The following is a 21,081-nucleotide window of genomic DNA, read 5'->3' as shown; positions in this document are numbered from 1 at the left end:
GGTGGGAAGACCTGGAGATTGAGCAGAGAGGATGAGGAGGGGTTGTTTCTGACTCCTCCTCCTTTCCCTTAGAGAATGCAGTGAGGTCAAGGTCATTCACTAGTGTGGGGCTAGCATGACTGACTGCCCACTAGAGCCCTCCCTGATCTTCCGCTTCTCTGAATTCTCACAGCACCTGTAACCTCCACTGAGCAATGTGACAATGACCCCTGGATGGTCTTATAATCTATAGTGAGACTGTATGAGGCAGGGCTCTCCAGGGAAAGAACCAATAGTGTGTGTGTGAGAGAGAGAGACAGACAGACAGACAGACAGAGAGAAAGAGAGAATTGGCTCACATAATTATTGAAGCTGGAAATTCCAAAATCTGTAGCATGGGCTGGCAGGCTAGAATCCGAGAGAGTCAGTGATCTAGTTCAAGTGCGAAGGCAGTTTGCTGTAGAATCATGAAGAGCTGATGTTTCAGAAGAAGTCTGAAGGCAGCCTGCTTGAGCATTCTCTCTTGCTGCGGAAGGCCAGGCTTGTTGGGCTAGTCAGGCCTTCCACTGATTGGATACAGCCCACCACATTGTGGCCAACAGTCTGTTACTCTGTGGCCACCAATGTACATTTTAATATCACCCAGAATCACTCTCACAGAAACACCCAAAACAACGTTTGCACCAAATACCTGGATACAGCCAACTCGACATATAAAATTGACCGTCACAGATTGTTTTTATGTTTGCCCTTATTTTAGTTGTTCCCATTTTCTGGAGATTTTTCTCTTTGGAAATATTCCAATTCTTGTTTTGCTCTTCTAAAGAAATGCTGTGATTTTTTTCATTCCAATTTCAGTCATTTTTAAGGAAAGGGTTTTCTTTCTAACAACATTACATTTTGAACAAATATATATATCTTCCCCAGTAGTAGATATTTGAAAAAATATTTTGGCTCTTTCAAAATTACTTATATTATCTGAAATAAAAATGATGGTAAGAGGAGTGATTATTTTTAAAGAAACCATTTAAATTATTCTGTTTATGAACTGTTATTTTATGGTAAGCACACTCAGTATACAAAGTTTGAAATTTTCCAAAAATATTTATAATTTTATCTCCAAAATATATAAAGAATTCATACAACTCAACACTAGGAAGACAAACAATCCAATTAAAAATGGGCAAAGGACCTACACAGACACTTCTGCAAGGAGGACATACAGAGAGCCTATAGACATATGAAAGGATGCCCAGCATCACTAGCCATCAGAGAGAGGCAAATTAAAACCACAGTGAGATGCCACTCCACCCCAGTCAGAATGGCCATCTTTAACAAATCAATAAACAACAAGTACTGGCGAGGATGTGAAGAAAAGGGAACCCTACTGCAGTGTTGGTGGGAATGCAGACTAATACATTTTGACTATGGAATTTCCTCAAAAAACTAGATAGAACTGCCTTTTGATCCAGTGATCCCACTGCAGGGATTATACCCTAAGAATCCTGAAACACAATTCAAAAGGACCTGTGCACCCCTATGTTCATAGGAGTGCTATTTACAATAGCCAAGAGCTGGAAACAGCCCAAGTGCCCATCAGCAAATGAGCAGATCAAAAACCTGTGGTACAGTTACACGATGGAACACTACACAGCAGAGAGAAAGAAGGAGCTCCTACCCTTCGTGACAGCATGGATGGAACTGGAGAGCATTGTGCTAAGGGAAGGGGGGATATTAGCCAGGCGGTGAAAGACAAATACCATATGATCTCACTCACAAGTGGAGCCTAACCTTCCAAACAAACAAGCAAGCAAAATAGAACTAAAGACATGGAAATAAGGAACAAACTGACAGCATCCAGAAGCGGGGGGGTGGAGAAGAAAAATGGGGGAAAGAAGGGCAAGGATCTAGTCGACGAACATGGATAAAGGACCCACGGACATGGACAACAGGGTGGGGACTGCCTGAGGGAGCAGGGAGTGGGCGGGGCAGGGGAAAGCAAAGGGGGAAAAATTGGGACAACTGTAACTGAACAACAATAAAATAAATTTTAGAAGAATTCATATTAAGATTGTTTAAATAGCAACATTCAATAATGTGTATAAAATATCTGATATATGAATCTTTTATGTTCACGAATTTATCTGTTATATGGAGCCATGCAGGCCTTTCGATAGGTTAAAAGCTAGATTGGAATTATTGTAAGTTCTAGGAGGACCCCAGGGTGGACTATGTGAGTTTTCAGGTTTCTCTAAGAGTCCTCATACTCACACTTTTATTTTTTCTGCAGATGCAGATAAAAGCACTTGTTTAGGTGCAGCTTAAATGCAAATGTAGTGACTGTCGGTTGCAGGAGGGAGTCTCTCCTGCCCCCTATTCCTCCAAGTCCTCCGTAGTCCTTGCTGTCGTTGCCCAAGTTCCTTATTACAGACTGAGACACCCACTGGCCCCGCCAGCAATGTTTTCTGTTGGCAGCTGCTGGGCTGAATGACAGTTTAAAAAAAAAACAAAACCTAGAGCTACATCAGAATTAAGATATGTGTGTTGTTGTTCTTTTTAATCAAGTCAGTACCTTTAAAATCCTGAGGGCTTTTTTTCCTAATTTCACAATTTCATGTGAATCTTACATAGTTCTGTAATGTTTATTACAATGCTCTTTAAATAGGAAAAGAGACTAAAAGCTATAGGAAGAATAAAAACATAATAACAGGGAAAGAACAGAGTCAAGGAAGAATAAGAAATGAAAGTAACGTAAGCAGACAACGTTGGGCCCTGCCTGCGGGCTCAGGGGCTGTCACGGGATGACCTGGACCAGATGAGGCACAGGGTTTTCCCCTGTGTGAGGGATGCTTCTTGCAGGTCGGACCTGCACCTAGTGCCCCTTTGCTTCCCCGCATCTTGTCGACCATCTCAGCTCGTGTCTGCAGACCTCCGTAGGTAGTCTTCAAAATCCACGTGTCAGTTCAAAGACAGCCTGGATGCAAGTAATGATTTACCCTGTTTACCAAGTAGTCGTTGTGCCTGGCCACAATAGAGGCTCTACAGAGAGAACTCCCTTCTAGGAATTCAAGAGATCATACTGATAGCAACACCCCTCTTATCTGGAGCTCCGCCCTGTCAGGTTGCTTCTGAAATAGAAACCCAAACCCTCAGGAAACAGCCCGGGTTGGTTTTCCTTCATTTATTCCACAATATTCATGGAGCTCCTCCTATACGGAGGCCACTGGGCTAAGCACTGGGGACAACATAATGAGCCTGTTCTCTCCATCTCAGGCTTTGACATGTCACCAGCCAAACCCCTAAGGTGCATCTCCAAGGTTACCACCCATGAAGAGCCCCCTAGAAGCCCACCATGCCTGAGCTCATTTCAGTGCCCCCTGCCAGAGATAAGCTCGCAGCCAGGCCTGCGTTCAGAGACTTCCTGTGTATCTCTCACAGTCCCCTGAGACACTAAATCAGTACTTACTGTCTTGCCCTGGCTGGTGTGGCTCAGTGGATCGAGCACTGGCCTGTGAACCAAATGGTTGCCAGTTCAATTCTCAATCAGGGCACATACCTAGGTTGCAGACCAGGTCCTCAGTAGGGGGCACACAAGTGGCAACCACACATTGATGTTTCTCTCCCTCCCTTTCTCTTTCCCTTCCCCTCTCTCTAAACATAAATAAATAAAAATCTCTAACAAACAATACTGTCTCGATGCATGAAATACCTGTCACAGAGCTCCAGACTACAGCCCAGATACCCTCGGAGTCTTTCCGGACTGTGCTTCTCCCATGGTGTTTTACAAGTTCAATTCCTTCCTTTCTAGCCCCTGACATTAGAGGTGGGAGTGGAGAAAGCTGTTCAGTGAAAACATTCTCTGTAACATGAGGCTGGAAAGTGCCAAGCTGCATCACCATGGCAACAGTGTTTTCATAATGAATATTTTCACTCTTCGTTTAAGGTAGTGGGTAATGGCGGGACAATAATAAGATGCTTAACAGGGGGCGAGCGCTGGCTCTCTGCAAAAATCACTTTGCCTGGAGGTGAGCGTCCAAGGCTGCCCGCTGGTGAGAAGAGGCGCCACGAACCCCCTAGCTCTCGCGGATGTTGATGTACGTGTCCGTGCCAGGGAACCTCAGCTTTCGCCTCTTCCACTTTTAAAGACTGCCAGTCACCAGGCTTTTTACATGACATGAATGATCCTCAAAGAAGCTTGTGACATCATTAAATAAGAGATTGAAGGAAAGCGACCCAAACAAAGCACATGAAAAACAGACATCCTGGTCAACCTAGAGCTTCTGCAATGGGTGCCTCCCAGTTTGGTGGAAACTATTCCTAATTGGGCTGTTTCGTTCTCTCACTTCTTAAAGTATTAAGTCTTTAGGAGAAAGCTTACGAATTAAAGTTCTGTAAGACAGCCTGCTTTCAAATGCTGTGCAAATAGTTTCATGGGAGAGTTAGGATATCAATTTCTATAAACAATTTCGCATTTACGGGGCCGAGTTGTTATTTTTTGATTGTTTCAATTGCATTAGGTTTCTCCAAATGCAGTAGGAAGGCCTATCCATTGCATTTTTCAGAAGAAAGCTGGTTTTCACAATATTATTCACGTTTTGTAAACAGCCTCAGTGAACCAGCTCATAAAAGGTTAAATGTTTGCAGACCATTCTTTTTTGCCTCAAAGATCAGAGACAAATTACTATTTTTATTTTCCATTCCCTTGATGAGGATAATGCTAACCAGCTGCCACTCAGTGCTTAGACGGCAAAGAATCCTATTGCAACCCTATAATTTAAACAAAGAAAAAGCATAGTCATACGCAGCGTACAGTGCAGAAAAGAGCACACGGGAGAATTCGGTTAGAGCTGGGGTTAGGGAAGGGGGCGTTTGCTCCCTGCAATCACTCAGTTGAAAGAAAAATTCCATCTATGTACATTTTTCCCATTCATCTTAGACATGTTAGAAGGGGCAAGGATTCCTCCTTTCTTCTTAAAATCAGAAGAAAAAAAAATTGCATTTAAATTCTGTGAGTCCCATCGTGTCCATGCTGTTATTAGAAGAGTTAAGATTTGCATATGACCACATGGCTGCTAGTATTTCCAAAAGCTAAAGAGAATTCCAAATGGGTTTATTGGTTATTCTGGAGTGCTGTGTGTGAGGGTGAGTGTGTGTGTGTGTGTGTGTGTGTTGAGAATTAAACTGTTCAGTGTTCTCCATTCATTTTGCTTAATTGTGTCTGCTTTCAAAAAGTGAAAGTAAGGGTCTTTTGCATATTTTGATATGCAAGAAGTAAAGTGAGGCTAAATGCTAAGAATAGTGTGAAATGGAGAAATTCAGTGTACCTCTATGAAAACGTAGGTGCTGATGTAATTTTCCCGGCATTCCATATTCCTAGAGGTTCTTTTAGTAAATGCTACTTATTCTGCTTTTCTCTTTTGGCCACATCACTTATTTTTTACACATGTTAGTACTTCAATGAGACATCTTTTTCCTAGAAACTCATTTTTACATTTATTATTTTATCTGTGAAACTGACTTGCTATAGTAATAGATGTTGCGCTGTTTCATAATAATACTTCTTGATTTTTTCATACCTAAGGCAAAATAGAAATTGGTTTAACATTGCATTCATCCCACATTTATTGAATGAGTTGGCTCTCACAGCCCTGGCATGCTCTTGGACAGGTGCACAAAACGGTACCCGCCTCCCGAGGATGTGGTGTGGGTCTTCCATGTAAAGTGCATAGCTCAGCACCTAGAACAAAGTCAATGTTTCAGAGACATGTAGGGTGTCAATGCTGAAATGCCCTCACCCCCTGCTGTCAAATACAGCTGCAAAGTCTCAGTATGTTTCAGATGAGAGATGAATTGCATGGTGTCCATTACAGACATCTCTGTTGCTTTGTATACAAGATGCTTTCCTCACAAAGCCGTGGGGCATCTGTTCTCATTGGCGCACACGATTTCCTAGTCGTTTTTATCCTCCCTTACCATGACCATGTTGTCGGGGATCCTAACTCGTCAACTGGGAGTTTGTCTGGCCCGCAGCCTCCCCAACAAGTAGACAAGGGGACACTCCTGGAGACCCTGGGGTGCACTGGATGGCTCCCTTGATTCAGGCAGATCCCTTGGTGGATTTAACTCTTCCTGCTTCTCCTTCTCCCATGTATCAAGCTCTATGCTGAGAAGGGGGAGATAAACCAGCCCCCAGAGACTAAAGGGGGGGAGCCTAAAACTAGGCTGGATAGTAAGCAATAAAAGCGAGCACAAGACACAGGCAAAGTGCAAAATGGGGAGTGCTGGGAGGTCTGTGCACACCGGGAGCCTGGCTGGGGGGGCTTTGAAAGATGCAGAGTCTTCACAGGTGGGAGCAGGGGAGCCCAAGGGGACCAGCTGGCAGAAAACAAACACAGAAAATATAGTTTGCCATCTTCATATGGCTCGAACGGTCGATGTTTTATGCTCACATTTTTCCCCTTTAATTTTCAAAATGTGTGTTGAGAGTCCAGCAGCTCCCTGTTATCTCGTGAACATTCAGAAATTCGTATTTATTTACTGAGCACCCACAATGCCTTTAGCTAGGTCATTTCACATGCCTTATCTCATTTAGCTTCCAGAAGTTTTCCCAGGAAGTGGATCCCCATTTTAAAGACAGGGAAGCTGAGTCTTGGTTACATTCAGTAACTGAAGTGGGGCCACCCAACCAGTATGTGATAGAGCCTGAATGCAAACCTCGAGTTTTCACTTTCAAACACAGTACCCTCCAAACCACACTTAGGATTTGGGCTCAGTGTGGAGCACGTTTGTAACGCTTCCCCACACCCCACCCCACCCCCACCGCCAGAAAGAAGTTTGAGAACCTACGGCCCTGGCTGACCTTCCCTCTGTCACTTTACCATGTTATGGTCTCAACACATGACCTATTTGTCCCAGATCCGATGGTGCTTACATCACAAATTAATAAGTGAAGAACTGCCTAACACGTGATTCGGTTTTTTCAGTGGCCAAAGACCATTGAAAAAGAAATGATGAAGGGGAACAACTGTCATTTTTGAAACCTCTGATCCTTGACCTTGCTGTGGTAGCAGTAAAATGCCTCAGAAATGTCCTTGAAGTGCCCTTGAAGCACAGGGTCATACTCTCACGGGTTGGAAAATGACTGTTGTGTTTTAGAATAAGCACATATTATTTTAGTATTTTTTTAAAGTGTTGGCTATTTCTGAGCAAGAGAAGCCTATATAAATGATTAGAACCGATTTCTATCTTTGTTTTGTTGGTTTTGTGGCCTTCACATATGCATATCGACTCAAAGGGAAAGCTTGTCATTTATAAATCCCTTTAAGCCATTTAGCAGAGTGTTTTTCCTAGAACTGATTGGATGATCGAAAGCCTGGCAGATCAAAGTATGTACATTTCCAAGGAGAAATACTTTATGTTCACATTGGAAGCAATAAATTATCCCCCCCACCTTTTTTTTTGCATTCATAATTAAATCTTTCCAAATGCTAGAAAGTAGCCAGACCACTAACAATATTTGTATCATGTTCTGGGGCTTAGATGGTTCGACCTGGCTTGAAATGGAGACCATTTGTTCTAAATTGATTTCAATGCCAAGCCAATAGGTCAGCGTTTAATGACAAAGATGCCGTTCCAGCCCAGCCTCTGGTGGATAAGCCAAAATGAATTAGCTCAAGTCCCGCAGTATAGAAAACAGATGCTTCTCTCCTGTTGCACAAACAAATGCTTTCAGTATAGATGCAGTTCTGTTCTACTCAAAGAGTAACAAGTTGGAAGTTAAAATTGTACATTTTGCACAACGGAGCCCGCCTTTGGCAGTGATGACAGAAGCCTGAATTTGCATAACAGATTCCAGCAAGTGCGTGGAAAAATGAATTGTCCTCTCTATCTCTCGTGTTGGCTCCAGGCCAGGCCTAGGAGGTTTAGGTTTAAATCTGGGCTGATCCAAATGCTGATCCATTTCCGAGCAGACCTCGGAGTTCCAGAACACCACCAAGGTTATTTGTAATCGCCAGAATCCCCGGGGACCCTTCCCAGAGGTTTACATCTGCACATATGTTTGGATTCCTTTCTTTGGCCAGCTTGCAAATGGCTTAAGATCAGATTGCTCCCTAGAGGGATGTTGTTAGGTGCACTGTTTATCTGCTTATCCATCTCAGCGTCCGTTCAGAATTAGAAGGCTTGCCATTTCCAGAGTCTGACAGGCTGCAAGGGGAAGAAGAACCGCGTGGTTCTGATCTCATCTCAGAATTAAGGGCTGCACCCTGAGGATGTTACCAGCTAGTTAACGTAACCCCGAATACAGTAAACAGAAGGGGTTCCTCTGAAAAGGTCAGTCATTTTCTTCCTCCTGGATGAATGTGAAATAATCCACGTTTCCTTTCCTCTCCATCAGGCTGAAAATGATGAGAACGGCCAAGCAGAAAACTTTTCCATGGACCCCCAGCTGGAGAGGCAGGTGGAAACCATTCGCAACCTCGTGGACTCCTACATGTCCATCATCAACAAGTGCATCCGAGACCTAATTCCCAAAACGATAATGCACCTGATGATCAACAACGTAAGTGCTTATAAAGCCTCTCCCTTTAACGTCAAGCCCTTCCTACCTTGGAGACTGCGCTCATTCTCTTCAGTCTCCTTGTGATAGTTTCTGGTTGGCTGAAATACCTGGTCACCAGGTTCATCGTTTTCCGCTGCGAGTGGTAAGGGCTGCCCAGTGACAGAGAACATGGAACTTCTCACTACAGGACTCTGTTGTTCCCCATTGGCTGTTTTCTACAGGAGGGTGTGAATTTGCCTACCAGACAGAAGAGCATCGCTGTGGTCAGGGTACAAGCCAGTTGCAAAGCCAGCAATCAAACCAGGTGCCCTGGCTCCTAGGGTTTGACCTTAAAGGCAAAAGATATTCATTCTTTTTCACATACACACAATATGTCGAATATGATCATCTTCACCTGCTGAAAATGAGGGGTTGCCGTTTTAGCCCCGGAAAGAGCTTCGTGTCCTATCCCCGTGGATACAAAGCCAGTCCGCGCTAAAGTAAGGATGCTGCAGCCACAGAATTGAAACAGGTGCCTGACACACCAGCCATCGGAGGACGTGCGTCGTAGGGAATCTCCCCCTTTTCGTGGTTGTCTTTATAGTGGTCTCGACACAACACTTACGTTACGTGGTCAGGGCTGGTCCTTGTGGCAGCTACTTTGTTAATGTGCAGATAACATCACCAGTTATTTGAGGAATTATCTGTAAGATAAGATGGGTTATGTATAATGTGGTGTGGTGTAGCTGCCTTTCCAGACTCTTGAAAACTGTGACGCCCGCTCTTGCTCTTTTATTCCTACTCATCTTCCCAGGGCACCTGTTTATGTAAACCAAAGGTAGGTTACGAGCATCCGCTCGTCACGAGTACAGCTCGGACGGCGGAGTGCTGCAAAGAGCCCCACACTGAAACTCAGGAGAAACGTGGGTCCTGAAGCTGGTTCTGTTGTAGACTGTTCACACAAGGCCAATCGCCGAACTTCTTGGCTCCTATTTCCTCCAGATGCCAAGTACTAGTCACACAAAAGGTACCTGGCTTAGGGATCTGTTCCGGAAGATAGTATGTATGGAAGTACTGTGCAGAATACAATAGGAAGAAACTGGTGCGGATGCCTGTGGAAGAACTAAAATAGCCTGTGTGTCTACTTCAAGCTTCCTTTCTAAATCATATTTCTGACTATGATGGTCCACGTGGTGCTCCCAGCCTTTCTGTCCTTTGTCTGTACGAAGCCCCAAGCACACGCGTGAACCGTCCCGTGCTTCACCCTGTCTCCACACACACTTAGTGCGTTCCGACGAGCTTAGTGGGATGCTCTGTCGGCAGCAGGTTAGCGATCTGTTGACAGTTTGGAAATTCTGAGTCGTGTTCTTAAGCTTGCTCAGTGGCCTGACGCAAATCATTTTGCCTGTCGGAGTTGAAGCCGCTCCTAAGCCTCCCGGAATCGTCAGAGAACATAATGAATGTGACCATGTGCCATTCTGAAAAATAGAAAGCACTAAACAAATAGTCTGTGTGTTTTTACAATTGCCCTCTTAACTCTGCCTAAACGAGTTCAGGTTGTTTGGCCACGGTGCACGCAGGCCCTCGCTTAGTTAAACATTTCCCTGATTAGGTATCATTTATCTTCTCGCTGCTCTACCCCGAGTCGTTGAGGCCGCCACCGGCCCCACTGCTGCTGTGCTCGGCGCTGGATTGAATCATGAGCACAGGAAAGAGCACTTCCCATCTGGAGCTTCGAGGAGGAGCTGGACACAAACAAGTGGGAAGGAGGAAAAGGACCCTATTGCAAATCTATTCCACTTTCACCTTCTCGAGAAAAACACGCGTGCACAGAAAGGAATGTAGGGTAGTTGCCCTGGCTGGCCCCTCCCTGGTGAGCTCACTCCTTGCACGGGATGGCCCAGCCCCACCTCCGGGGCAGCAGCCATGGGGGAGAGCTCTGCTCCGTGTCCTTAGAAGGGCCTCACGTGAGGGGAAGGGTCAGGTCAAGGGCCGTGTATAAAGGGCCCATGGACAAGGACAACAGTGGGGGGTGGGATTGCATGTGGGAGGTGGGGAGTGGGCAGAGCAGGGCAGGGCAATGGGGGGAAAAGGGGAACAATTGTAATTGAACAACAGGAAAAAAAAATGTTGTGTCTCTTTTGACATTAAAAGAAAAACCAGAATCATGGGAAAGTGCACTTCAATTAAGGCTTCAAATAAGACTTCCAGGTCAAACCTTGACGCAGAGGCTAATGGGAATGCAGAAAAAGCCACGGCATCATAAAATGCTGGATTCCTCTGAAATTATGGTTGCCTTTTTTGAACTTCAACTTTCCAAACCTGTCAGAAAACAGTTTCACATTATCTAGGATGCCTGCTTTCCTTTGAGTACGATTTTATCTATTTTCTTACTCTTTATGTAAAAATACACAGGCACATATATATTTTTTTGAATAGTAATGTACATATATATAATTATGTATACATAAAGACATAAATCCCCTGTTTTAAACGGACTCACGGCCTCACCACACTGTATCATACAGATGTCTGAGCCCTTGGTGTTCATTCCAGAAGCGCCAGAAAGGTGGTGAACGCCCAGCACTGTGTCTCGAGAGTGTTGATTTTTGATTTGACTTGAAGGGAAGAGAGCTTCCAGCGAGAGAATTCACCAAAGAATCACAACTAGAAAAGGAATACGTGGACTCCTGATCCTAAACGCCCTCCACCCAGCCCTGCGGCGTCTCTGCACGGCTTCGGGTCGAAAAGCTAGTTGCCCTGCAAGACGAATGGCGGCCTCCTCCGGGTCCCCTCTTCACGATGGTCCCTGTCGAAAGCGGCGCTGTGGCCTGTCCTCTTTGAAATGGGAACGGCCAGTCTGCCTCCTGAAAGGGAATGTGTTTCAGCCAAGTTTCCTAAGGTTCAGAGTTTGGTGGGCAGTTTCCTTTGAAAGTTTACATTAAGTGTTCTGCCACTCAAGTCTCCATATGGAATTGTTTAAGAAGTTTAAAGCCAGCAATAAATGCCTTGCCTCAGACATACTGTAAGCCTTTGTCTATTGAAACGGAGCAGCTGTTTCATTGCTTAAACATACCAGGTAACAGCAACACAAAGAAACAGCGAGTTTATGACAGGCGTTCATTCTGGCCGGGCTGCAGTCCAGAGCGACTTCAAGGTTAACACACGTGTGATGCCCCACGGCGAGCACGCTTGGAACGCCTTGCCGCTGCGGCTCCCCGACCAGAAGGTTTCCTTCCACCAGAGAATCAGGAGAGTGGACACAGCTCTGTCCTGCAAGTGTCTGTGGCCAGGAGACACACGGTGCTATGACTGAGCCCACAAAACAGCCACACACTGGGGACTCAGATTACAACTGATGACATTGAGGCTTTGCGGTGGAGCAGGGGGCCTTGCTCGGGATCGCACAGCCGGGGGGCTGGCGGAAACCAGGTGAAAACCCACGTCTTTCCCTGCAGCCGGCAGTCTCCGTCAACGCCAGCGAATGCGCGTGCGAGGTTAGGGAAACCTCAGCCCACCTCTTCAGAGCAGTGGGCTCCCGTCCCCTTTTCTGATATGAGGTGACGCGGAGATTTAATCAGGGTTTGTTTAAATATGAGAGACGATGGTTTCCATCTAAATAACTTAAAACACCGTTTCTCATAGTGTTTCAACAAGCCCAGATAATACCAAACAAATAGAATGTGAAGGTTTTATGAAACTTTTGAAGAACCAAATATGGAACCCGGAGGCGTTTCGCCTTTGGACCACGCGCTGCAGCCTGCCTCCTGGAGCCCTGGAAACCTCCAGGCCCTCTCCCGGCCCCTGGAACTCCAGTGGACAATTGGTAACATGTGCCCTCGTTTCAAAACCAACTGTAACTCTAATGCCCATGGAGTGGAGTGTTATTTTAAATGTTCATGATTTGAGAGGAAAGCGCGTCTTAAATTAAATACCAGAGCAGTGATTGGTTTCCACGGGTCAAGAATTCAGCATCCGGCTGCAGAAACAGACCCGCCGCCGGGACCCGGAAGCCCCCCACCCCCGCTCCCCCGACCCCCATAACCCCTCCCCATGGGTAACGGTACCACCGCTCCTGACTTCTCACACCATAGATTAGTCCTGCCTGGTCTTGAACTTCGGAATCTCACAGCAGGGAATCTCACAGCCTTTTCGTTTCTGATTTTCTTTTTTCTTTTTTTTTTTGCACAACATGGGTTTGTGAGTCGAAGGATGTGACTTTTTAAAGAAGGAAAACTTTGTTGGCCTTTAGCCAAACTAAATCCCTGGGAGGTGGAGAAATGAGAGAATCGTGAGTTGTCAAAGAATCACAAAATTCTAACCAAGCTCCCCTCCAAAATGAAGCATCTTTAACCTTCTCAGTTATGTTTTCACGCGTGTCTTTGTGTGAATGCAGCCCCAGCAGTGTTCCCCACGGCCGCCCTCCCGTCTAGAAACAAAGAGATATTAGGGAAGTGGTCTCCTTAGCGCCTGAATTGTATGGAGACTCTGGAAATGTCTCTTCTATTTGCAAAGGCTGTAAAATGGTCTCAGTGATAAAGACAAAAGGGGCCAAGATCCAAACATGTTGCAGGTTGCCAGAGATGGGTTAAAAGCAGGAGAGAGGAACCATATGGAGCAGCGTTAATGACCTCACATTCCTTCACACGGAGCCTAGTGGTGCAGTGACCGCCTGTTTATCAACCCCGGGGAGTCTGACCTGCCAGAGGTTTTGTGTGTGAGGGTGTGTGTGTGTGTGTGTATGTGTGTGTGTGTGTGTGAGAACCATACAAAGGTGCATAGGCTCTAAGGTGTTTTAATTAAAAGCATAAATCTCATTTCACATCTCACATCCAAGTCTAATTTCTTTATGTCATATTCTGTGAGGGTATTTTCTTCATACGCTCGTCTGAAAGGGGCCCTGGCCTCTTAACTTGTCTCGAGGAATCCTTGACATAAATGTTTGTCCCACTGACATTCAAACTGCTCAGAAAGTCCCTGAAGTGTCTGGAAACTCCCCGACGTCGTCCCCCAACCCCGCCCCCCCCCCACACAAACTAGCAGGAGAGGAAGAAAAGGGTCTTTTTAAAATTTTGCTTAAGTGCAGAATAAAATATCAACTGTGTTCTGTGCTGCACTCCGTCACTTGGTGCCGGCACCGTGCACCGCACAAGGAGCAGCTTCGGGGTGCGGAGCACCGGGGCACGTTGGGCGGCGGGACCGGTAATTTCACTTCGTCCCCGCCCAGCTCTCAGGGCAGCTAGGGCTGTGGTCCGTCCTCACTTCACAGGGAGGGAACCTGAGTCTCCAGGAGGCTCCGCTATTTGCGCAGGAACCGGGAGTGCCCCAGCCCCCACGCCGAGTGCAGAGCCGTCCCACCCTGAAGCACACGTTCTGTTTAACCCCATGCTGTGCCTCCATCTCCTCTCCTGCTCATAACGCGCAGATTAGTCCAGAAGAGGGACCGGCCTCTGGGGGCCTCGGGGAGTGCTAGCGCGGACCATTCTGATGGGGAAGCCTTGCGTTGAGGCAGGCCTTTGACCCGCGTGTTGAAACAGGCCCTTCCTGTGTTACTTTTGTGGCTTGTTTGACAGTTGCTTCTTCATTCCGATCTGCTTTAAATCTATTCTTGGAAGGATCTTCTTTTAAATTGTGTTTAATAGATTCTAAGTGATACCCCAGTAAGACATAAAGCTTCCAAAGAGCTTAACCAGCCGGTGGCCGGTGCCAGGAAAATCGTCTGGTTTGGAACTTGGACTCACACCGGCCCTCCAAGTGCACACAGGCCCAGCAGTGGAAGGTTTGTGCAAATGCCCGTGACTCCTTGGGTACCTGCCAGCGTGTTTACAAGTCAATAAATCTTTCGGCCCCATTTACTGACTTCTCTTGAAGTCTGACCTTTCCTTCTCGACTTCCGATTTTTTTCTCCACCCACTCACCCTAACCTCAGTTTCAGGCTCCTTTCCCGCTTGCCCTTTGCATCCAAACAAGCCCAGCTGCTTTCTCCCTGATGCTGTCATTCATACATGCCTATCTTTTCAATTCCCCTGCAGCCTTGGGACCTCAAACCCTGTCGTCTCAGGGGTGATCTATGTTTATCTCCATTTGCAAATTCCTTCCCAATCACAGCCAGGTTCATCCCCCTAAAATTCTCTTTTATTGTTTCACTTACTTGCTTAAGAGCCTTCCATGGCTCCCTACTGCCAAGTGGATAAAGTTCAAACACTTTTCCTTGGCATTTGAGGCCTTCGCATCTGGCCCCCGGATACCTGGCCAAATTGACCTTCCACAGCTATCACACATAAAGCTCCACTCTCCCAGGCAGCTGTCTGAGTACTCCTTGTGTATTAGATTACTTCCACATTTGAACCACTCTGGGTTTACAAAATAAGGGCAGAGGACGTATTTCTCTTTTTTCCGCAGTGAAGCTGTGATGTAGCCAAATTTTCTGATTAGTAGAACTTTCTGCATGGTTAGACACCATTACAAAATCATGAAGCTATGTTAGACTCTTGTCGTCTCTTGAGTCACACATTTAAAGACAACCCAGGAATTTTGAGGGCCGGATAGGTGTTCTGCTTTCTGCCTGAGTTTGCAACAATGAAACAGACTGGTCTTGGCCTTTCCTGGAGAGACTCAGTGACTCTGGGTAAGTGAGAGTTTTCTCATTTAACAGAGACTCTGAAAAATCCAACTTGGTTTCTTCTTCTGGGCTTCTGTTCATTCGCGTACTTGCTCCACCAGCCTAAAATAGTGATGCTTCACCTAAGTGGTCCCTGCTAAGCACCTAGTCCAAGTGGGGAGAGGGCGGCATGGGAAGAGCACTACATGTCAAGTCAGAAGATCCAGGTCCGACCGAATGTGCGACGTTGGGCGAGTCACTGAAAGTTCTTGAACTTCTGTTTCTTCGTCTCCAAAACTGGGCTAGCGGCACGTTTCCTAAGGATGTGGTGAGAATCATCAGCAACTTGTGAAGGCACCCGGGATACTCAGTGTTTCCTCAGTTCTCACGTTCATTTTTTTCCCGTTTAATTCTTCTCGCATGAAGACACATGCCTATCCCATTCAGTGGCATCTTGGCATTCTGTTATAGTTTTTCTTTACTGTATTTTTCCCCTTACCGTTTATCCCTCTTACATCACCCTCCCCCCCATCACCACACTGCTGTCCATGTCCATGAGTCCTTTTTCCTTTTTGCTCCATCCCTTCACCCCCTTAACCTCGCCCCACCGCTAGCTGTCAGCCTGCTCTCTATGTATGAGTCTGTCCCCATTTTCCCCCTTAGTTCAGTTCATTAGATTCCACATTTGAGTGACATCATATGGTATTTGTCTTTCTCTGACTGGCTTATTTCACTTAGCATAATGCTCTCCAGGTCCATCCATGCTGGCTGGCATAGTTTTAATTGGTGGTGGGGGTTTTTTTCCTGTAGCACATAAAATAGTGGCGTGTCTGAAAACCAATGGTATCTATGACATGGGGCAGCTGGCTCTCTCTCCGTCCTTGCTGTGCCCCACATGGATTGTTCATAATTTAGTCTGTTTTTATCTGTCAACCACCAAACCACTGGTCAATCCTCATTCCTGTTAAGGAGTTTGTACTGTAAACTTCTAGAAAGCAGAGGTTGTATCCCCTTCTTTGAAAGTGAACTCACGTAATTATATATGGCTCTGTACTTATGCTTGGTGGTAGTCCCACTTTTGAGCACACCTTGAAGCCTGCGGTCTTCGTCGTATTCCAGGGACTTTGGTAAAAGCTCGGTGAGGGACTGGGAATGCCGGGGAACGGATAACCTGTGTTAGGACGACAGAGATTGTTTCCTACTGGAGCTGCTACTGCTGCTTAGCTGTGGCACCTCCCTCGTCTACAAGCCAGGCAGCCCCAGGCAAGGCTGTGGACGTGCTGGGCCAGCCGCAGGCCCTGCTCTGGTGACAGCAGCATGTGGCCCTCTTTTCAACCAACTGTGCTATGCTCTCCTTTCGTGTGGACAGCCCTGGGGCGGGGGAGGGCTTACCGGCAGGGGTCTGAGCACTGGGAGGGTGGCGAAGACGACAGGAGTGAACAGGCGCACCTCGCGGCCCTTTTCCCAGGGTGGACTTTTGTGGACTCTGTCCACAGGCTCTGACCCAGCCCCTACCATCCAATCACCCACTGATTCCCATCTTGCCTCTCTGTGGTGACCGACAGGTGAAAGATTTCATAAACTCGGAGCTCCTGGCACAGCTGTACTCTTCCGAGGACCAGAACACCCTGATGGAGGAGTCGGCTGAGCAGGCTCAGCGCCGGGACGAGATGCTGCGCATGTACCAGGCCCTGAAAGAAGCCCTCGCAATCATCGGCGACATCAACACCGCCACAACGTTCACGCCCGCCCCGCCTCCCGTGGACGACTCCTGGATCCTGCACTCTCGCAGGTAGGAGGACGGCCCGCGGCCCCTGGCGTCTGCCAGGCTGGGTCAGTGTCGATTACTGGGAGTGCTCCCCTAGGCCCCTCTGGAAAAAGAGAGAAAAATGTATATGAAGTTCAGGAGTGAGAGAGAGGGTCAGATCATCCCGACTCCTGTCAAAACCAAGCGCAATGCCTCTGTCTAGTGGAATATTACACAGCCGTTAAAAAGAGGAAGACTGTTCTCTAAGTACCAAAATGAAAAGATAGTCAAGATCTTGTGAAGCTCACGGGAAAATAAGTTATAGAGTGTTTATGTTAAAAAGTGGGAATTTATATAGAGAGAGAAACGACTGTAGAATATAGTTAAAAAGACAGTACCCTTGGCTGCCTCTGCAGAGTGAAGGGGTGGGGAAGGGAAACTTCCTTCTCACCGTTTACGCTTTTATACCTTTTAACATTCCTAACATGGGTCTAAGTGTCTCAGTCAAGAAATAATTTTTAGAAAGCAACCAGGAAGTATAAAATATTTTTTTAAGATGAATTCAGACAGAATGTAGGAGTGGTTAACCGCTGGCCTCTTTCCCTAGGTCACCTCCTCCGAGCCCCACCACCCAAAGGCGGCCGACCTTGAGCACCCCCCTGACACGGCCTGCGTCTGGCCGAGGGCCCGCTCCCGCCATCCCCTCCCCGGGGCCCCACTCGGGGGCGCCCCCAGTTCCATTCCGGCCGGGCCCGTTGCCTCCCTTCCCCAATAGCAACGATGCATTCGGAGCCCCTCCGCAAGTCCCCTCTCGACCAACCAGGGCCCCTCCCAGTGTCCCCAGGTAAGTGTGCTTGCTGCGCGGAAGACTGTGTGCGGGTGCTCTTCGGTTCTCTTCTCTCAGCACAGCAGACAAAAGGTACTTGAGAAAGAAAATTGCAAAGATATTATCGTCCATGTTTGCAGTTTTCATCTGGGAGGGGAACCCTAAGGAAATTGCTAAGCTCCTACACCATTTAAAAACCAAAATGTGGTCTAAACCTCTCCTTTATTGTTTGGCACAAACTGAGACCCAAGAAAACTGGGTCCATATGATTGACATTTTGGCAGCTGTTTGTAGAATTTGATGGAGAGCTTTGAAATGAAGGAGGCAAGCTGTGTGCTCCAAGGTCATGAGCGTATCACCGGCTAGCCCTCGCCTTCTCTGTTACCAAAGGAATTCTCAAAAACCACTGACTTCAAGGAATATTATCCATCTGCCCTCTGAACTATGGCCCTTAAACCCAACACTATTAACATTAATGTAGGCAGAGTAAAAATCTGGCTGATTAGTCTGCAGATTTTTTTAAAACTATGCCTGGAAATGTTACGTAGACATAATGGTTGCTGTGTGCGGTCCCGACCACATGCGGGGCAGGGTGCTGTGCATTTGAATAACACGTTTTGGCATTCATACGAGGGTTTCCAGCCTTAACTGTGAAACAAAATAGTGGTAGACAAATGGAACTTGAAACATGCATATAGTTAAAGCTAGATTCCCACCTTTCTACATTTATAATAAAAAAATGTACAATGTGAATAATTAGAGATCTTGAAAATAGAATTAGATTTTTAAAGTCAATAAGAAGGATTCTAAAAGGAAAGAAAATTAGCCCATATAGAAAGTTAATTTTTAAAAATTCAACTCAGAGGGTTAAAATATTTGTAGGTTCCCTGAGGAGGACCTTACTGTATGTGTAGCGGAAGTGACTTGCAGCTGCCCAGGAATCTGGGGTCCCCTCACCCTCTGATTAGTGTGCTTGCATTTGTTTGGATCTTCAGGGTGTCGGGTGCAATGAACCCAAGAGGCCTCAGAAACTGGTAAACCGAGGCCCTGGACCAAGAATAGCGGGGAGAGGAGTCAGGCCTGCTTTGCCACAGACCCTGGGCAACTCACTTACCTCTGGGCCAGGACACCCTCACCTGTGAAATCGGGGCAAATTCAACAAGGCTGTTGCCCAAATCATGTGAGACAAGGCGTTTGAAAGTGTCTGATAAACTGGCAAGCCTTGTGGTCATTACCTTTATCATCATTTTGGTCCTCATCAAAGAGGATATTTGCATTCTCAAACCTATATATATTTTTTTCTCTAAACCTAGTAGGTTTGGCTTATATTGTCATTTCTTTGGAACTGAGCAAAATCTCTAGAAATAGTGGCAATAACAGTAGCTCTCATTTAACATGCTCTCAGGACATCCGGGCACTGCCCTCATTGCTTTGCGGGCACGTTTGTATCCAACCCAACAAACCCAGCGAGGTGGGCCGTTCTCCACTTTGCAGACAGGGCACATCGGGGAAGCAGCCTGGCCAAGGCTGCCCCACCAGGCAGGCCCTGGAGGAGCTGGGCTTCGATCCCAATCAGCCTGACTGCAGAGCCGCATTCCCCAACCACACCACCAGGGCCCCTCAACCTCGGCACTGCTGACGTTTCGGTTATAGGGTGCTTGCCCTGTGCATTTTAGGATGGGTAGCAGCTTCCTGGCCTCTTCCCACTAGATGTCAGCTGCACTCCCCAGTGTGACCACAGAACACGCTCTGGACATTCTCAGTGCGAGGGGTGAGAAAAGATTGAACCCCCTCCCTTTGAGGAGGATTCCGAAGGCTCCCCCTTGCATGTAAGAAAACACGCATGTCAGCACCGAGCCTCACTGCAGGCCAGATTAAATTCTTGTTTTAGGAAACCTCAACTTGACCGGACAAGTGCTTCTCATTGTGCCAGGAAGGTAAGGAGAGTGCTGGGGGTGGGGTGTTGACGCAGGAAGGTAGGGTCCCGTCCAGAAGCCTGGGAATTGGTCATTTTGTCTGTTGAGCTACGAGAAGGAACCAGAGCCACCGGTGCTGCTTGTCCCCAGGATGATAGTGCATGTCTTTGCCTGCTCGCTTGTCTGCCTCGGCTCCTGGCTACAGATGCGCTGCCCGGCCAGCACCCTTCGGAGACACTGTGCCATGCTAAACGGGTGTGCTAGCCAGGTGGGGTCGCCCCAGGGGTTCCCGAGCTCGCACACATTGTGGCGGGAATCGGTAGCCCCAGCTGGAGAAAAGGGGGCACCAGCTTTCGTTCATCTGCGTTGGGGAATTTATAGGACAACAGTTGTTATTCAAACATTCTAGAATATTCTCAAGTTAGAGCCATACTTAACTTGATCTGGCATTGAAGAGTCTCACATGTGAAACAGAAATGCAAACTCAGAGTGGAAGGGGAAAGTGTTTTGTGCTGAGCCCTCCAGTTTCGGGCCAGTTAGCTCACATTGGGAGAGAAGTCCCTGTGGGGGGTTGGGCAGGGGGCACCTGAGAGAGCAAGAACAGCTTTGCTGGGTCCTTATGCCTACTCAAGCTTAGCTTTAGATGGAGGATTCTGACCACATAAAGTCTGTTTTTAATAAAAGTCAGATCAGGAATCCTACCAAATGCAAGCCAGAAATGGGGTTTAAGATTTCATAAAAAAAAGACTGAGAGAGAGAGACAAAGATAAAAGAAAGAAAGAAAAAGAAAGACAGAGAGAGAGGAAGGAAGGAAGGAAGGAAGGAAAGAAGGAAGGAAAAGAGAGAAAGAAAGATAGAAGGGAAGGAAAGAAAGAAGTTGAGGGAAGCGCTTGTTGAAATTTCACCTTGTTCTATTTATTTATATTTTCTCTTTTCCCTCCTTGATTTGTTACACTGTCTCTATTAAAAACTTCATAAAGTTGAAATGCCATTATCCATCATCTCCAGAAAAACAACCCTTAGCTTTATAAGAAGGAAGCTTGATTCCCCACCCCACCCCACCCCCCAGTTCCTTACTTTGTTAGGGGCCCTTTCTCCTCTTTTATCTGGAACCAGAAACTCCTAAGGTGACGAGACAGCATGGTTGGTGTCCCGCCGGCTCCCTGCAGGGCTTTAACATTCCGAAGGCCACAACTGAACCTTGGGAGGCCAGAGGCTCTCCCACTGGGCATGGCCCTGTGCGCAGTTTTCTTCTGGATAATTCGCAGCTTCACTAGCAAGTAATGACCTTGACTTTTAAGAGCCTATATACTTTTATTTTAACCCAGTTCAAAGGTAATGAAAGTACTTGACTTGTACAGAAACCATGAGCGTTCTGGGTTTTGGTTGTTTTTTTTTTTTTTTAAGATTATTATTCTGTCTCTCCTTGCAACGTGAAGGCACAGGAAGGGCAGGCTGGTGGAGTCATCTTTG

The 21,081-nt window shown here is 46.7% G+C and overlaps 1 protein-coding gene across 7 annotated transcripts in view; it reads left to right on the top strand.

Moving 5' to 3' along the window:
• DNM3 (dynamin 3) overlaps positions 1-21,081 on the top strand; it is a 381,825-nt gene that overhangs the window by 336,184 nt on the left and 24,560 nt on the right. For all 7 annotated transcript variants that reach the window (XM_053914860.1, XM_053914861.1, XM_053914862.2 and 4 more), the window contains 3 exons: positions 8,375-8,539; positions 16,685-16,911; positions 17,474-17,710. In XM_053914860.1, the coding sequence (XP_053770835.1) occupies positions 8,375-8,539; positions 16,685-16,911; positions 17,474-17,710 (629 nt within the window). The remainder of the gene's footprint in view (positions 1-8,374; positions 8,540-16,684; positions 16,912-17,473; positions 17,711-21,081) is intronic.

This window comes from Desmodus rotundus, chromosome 12, assembly GCF_022682495.2.
Source record: "Desmodus rotundus isolate HL8 chromosome 12, HLdesRot8A.1, whole genome shotgun sequence".
In the NCBI taxonomy this organism is placed as follows: domain Eukaryota; kingdom Metazoa; phylum Chordata; class Mammalia; order Chiroptera; family Phyllostomidae; genus Desmodus; species Desmodus rotundus.
This window is presented reverse-complemented; position numbering and strand designations above follow the sequence as displayed.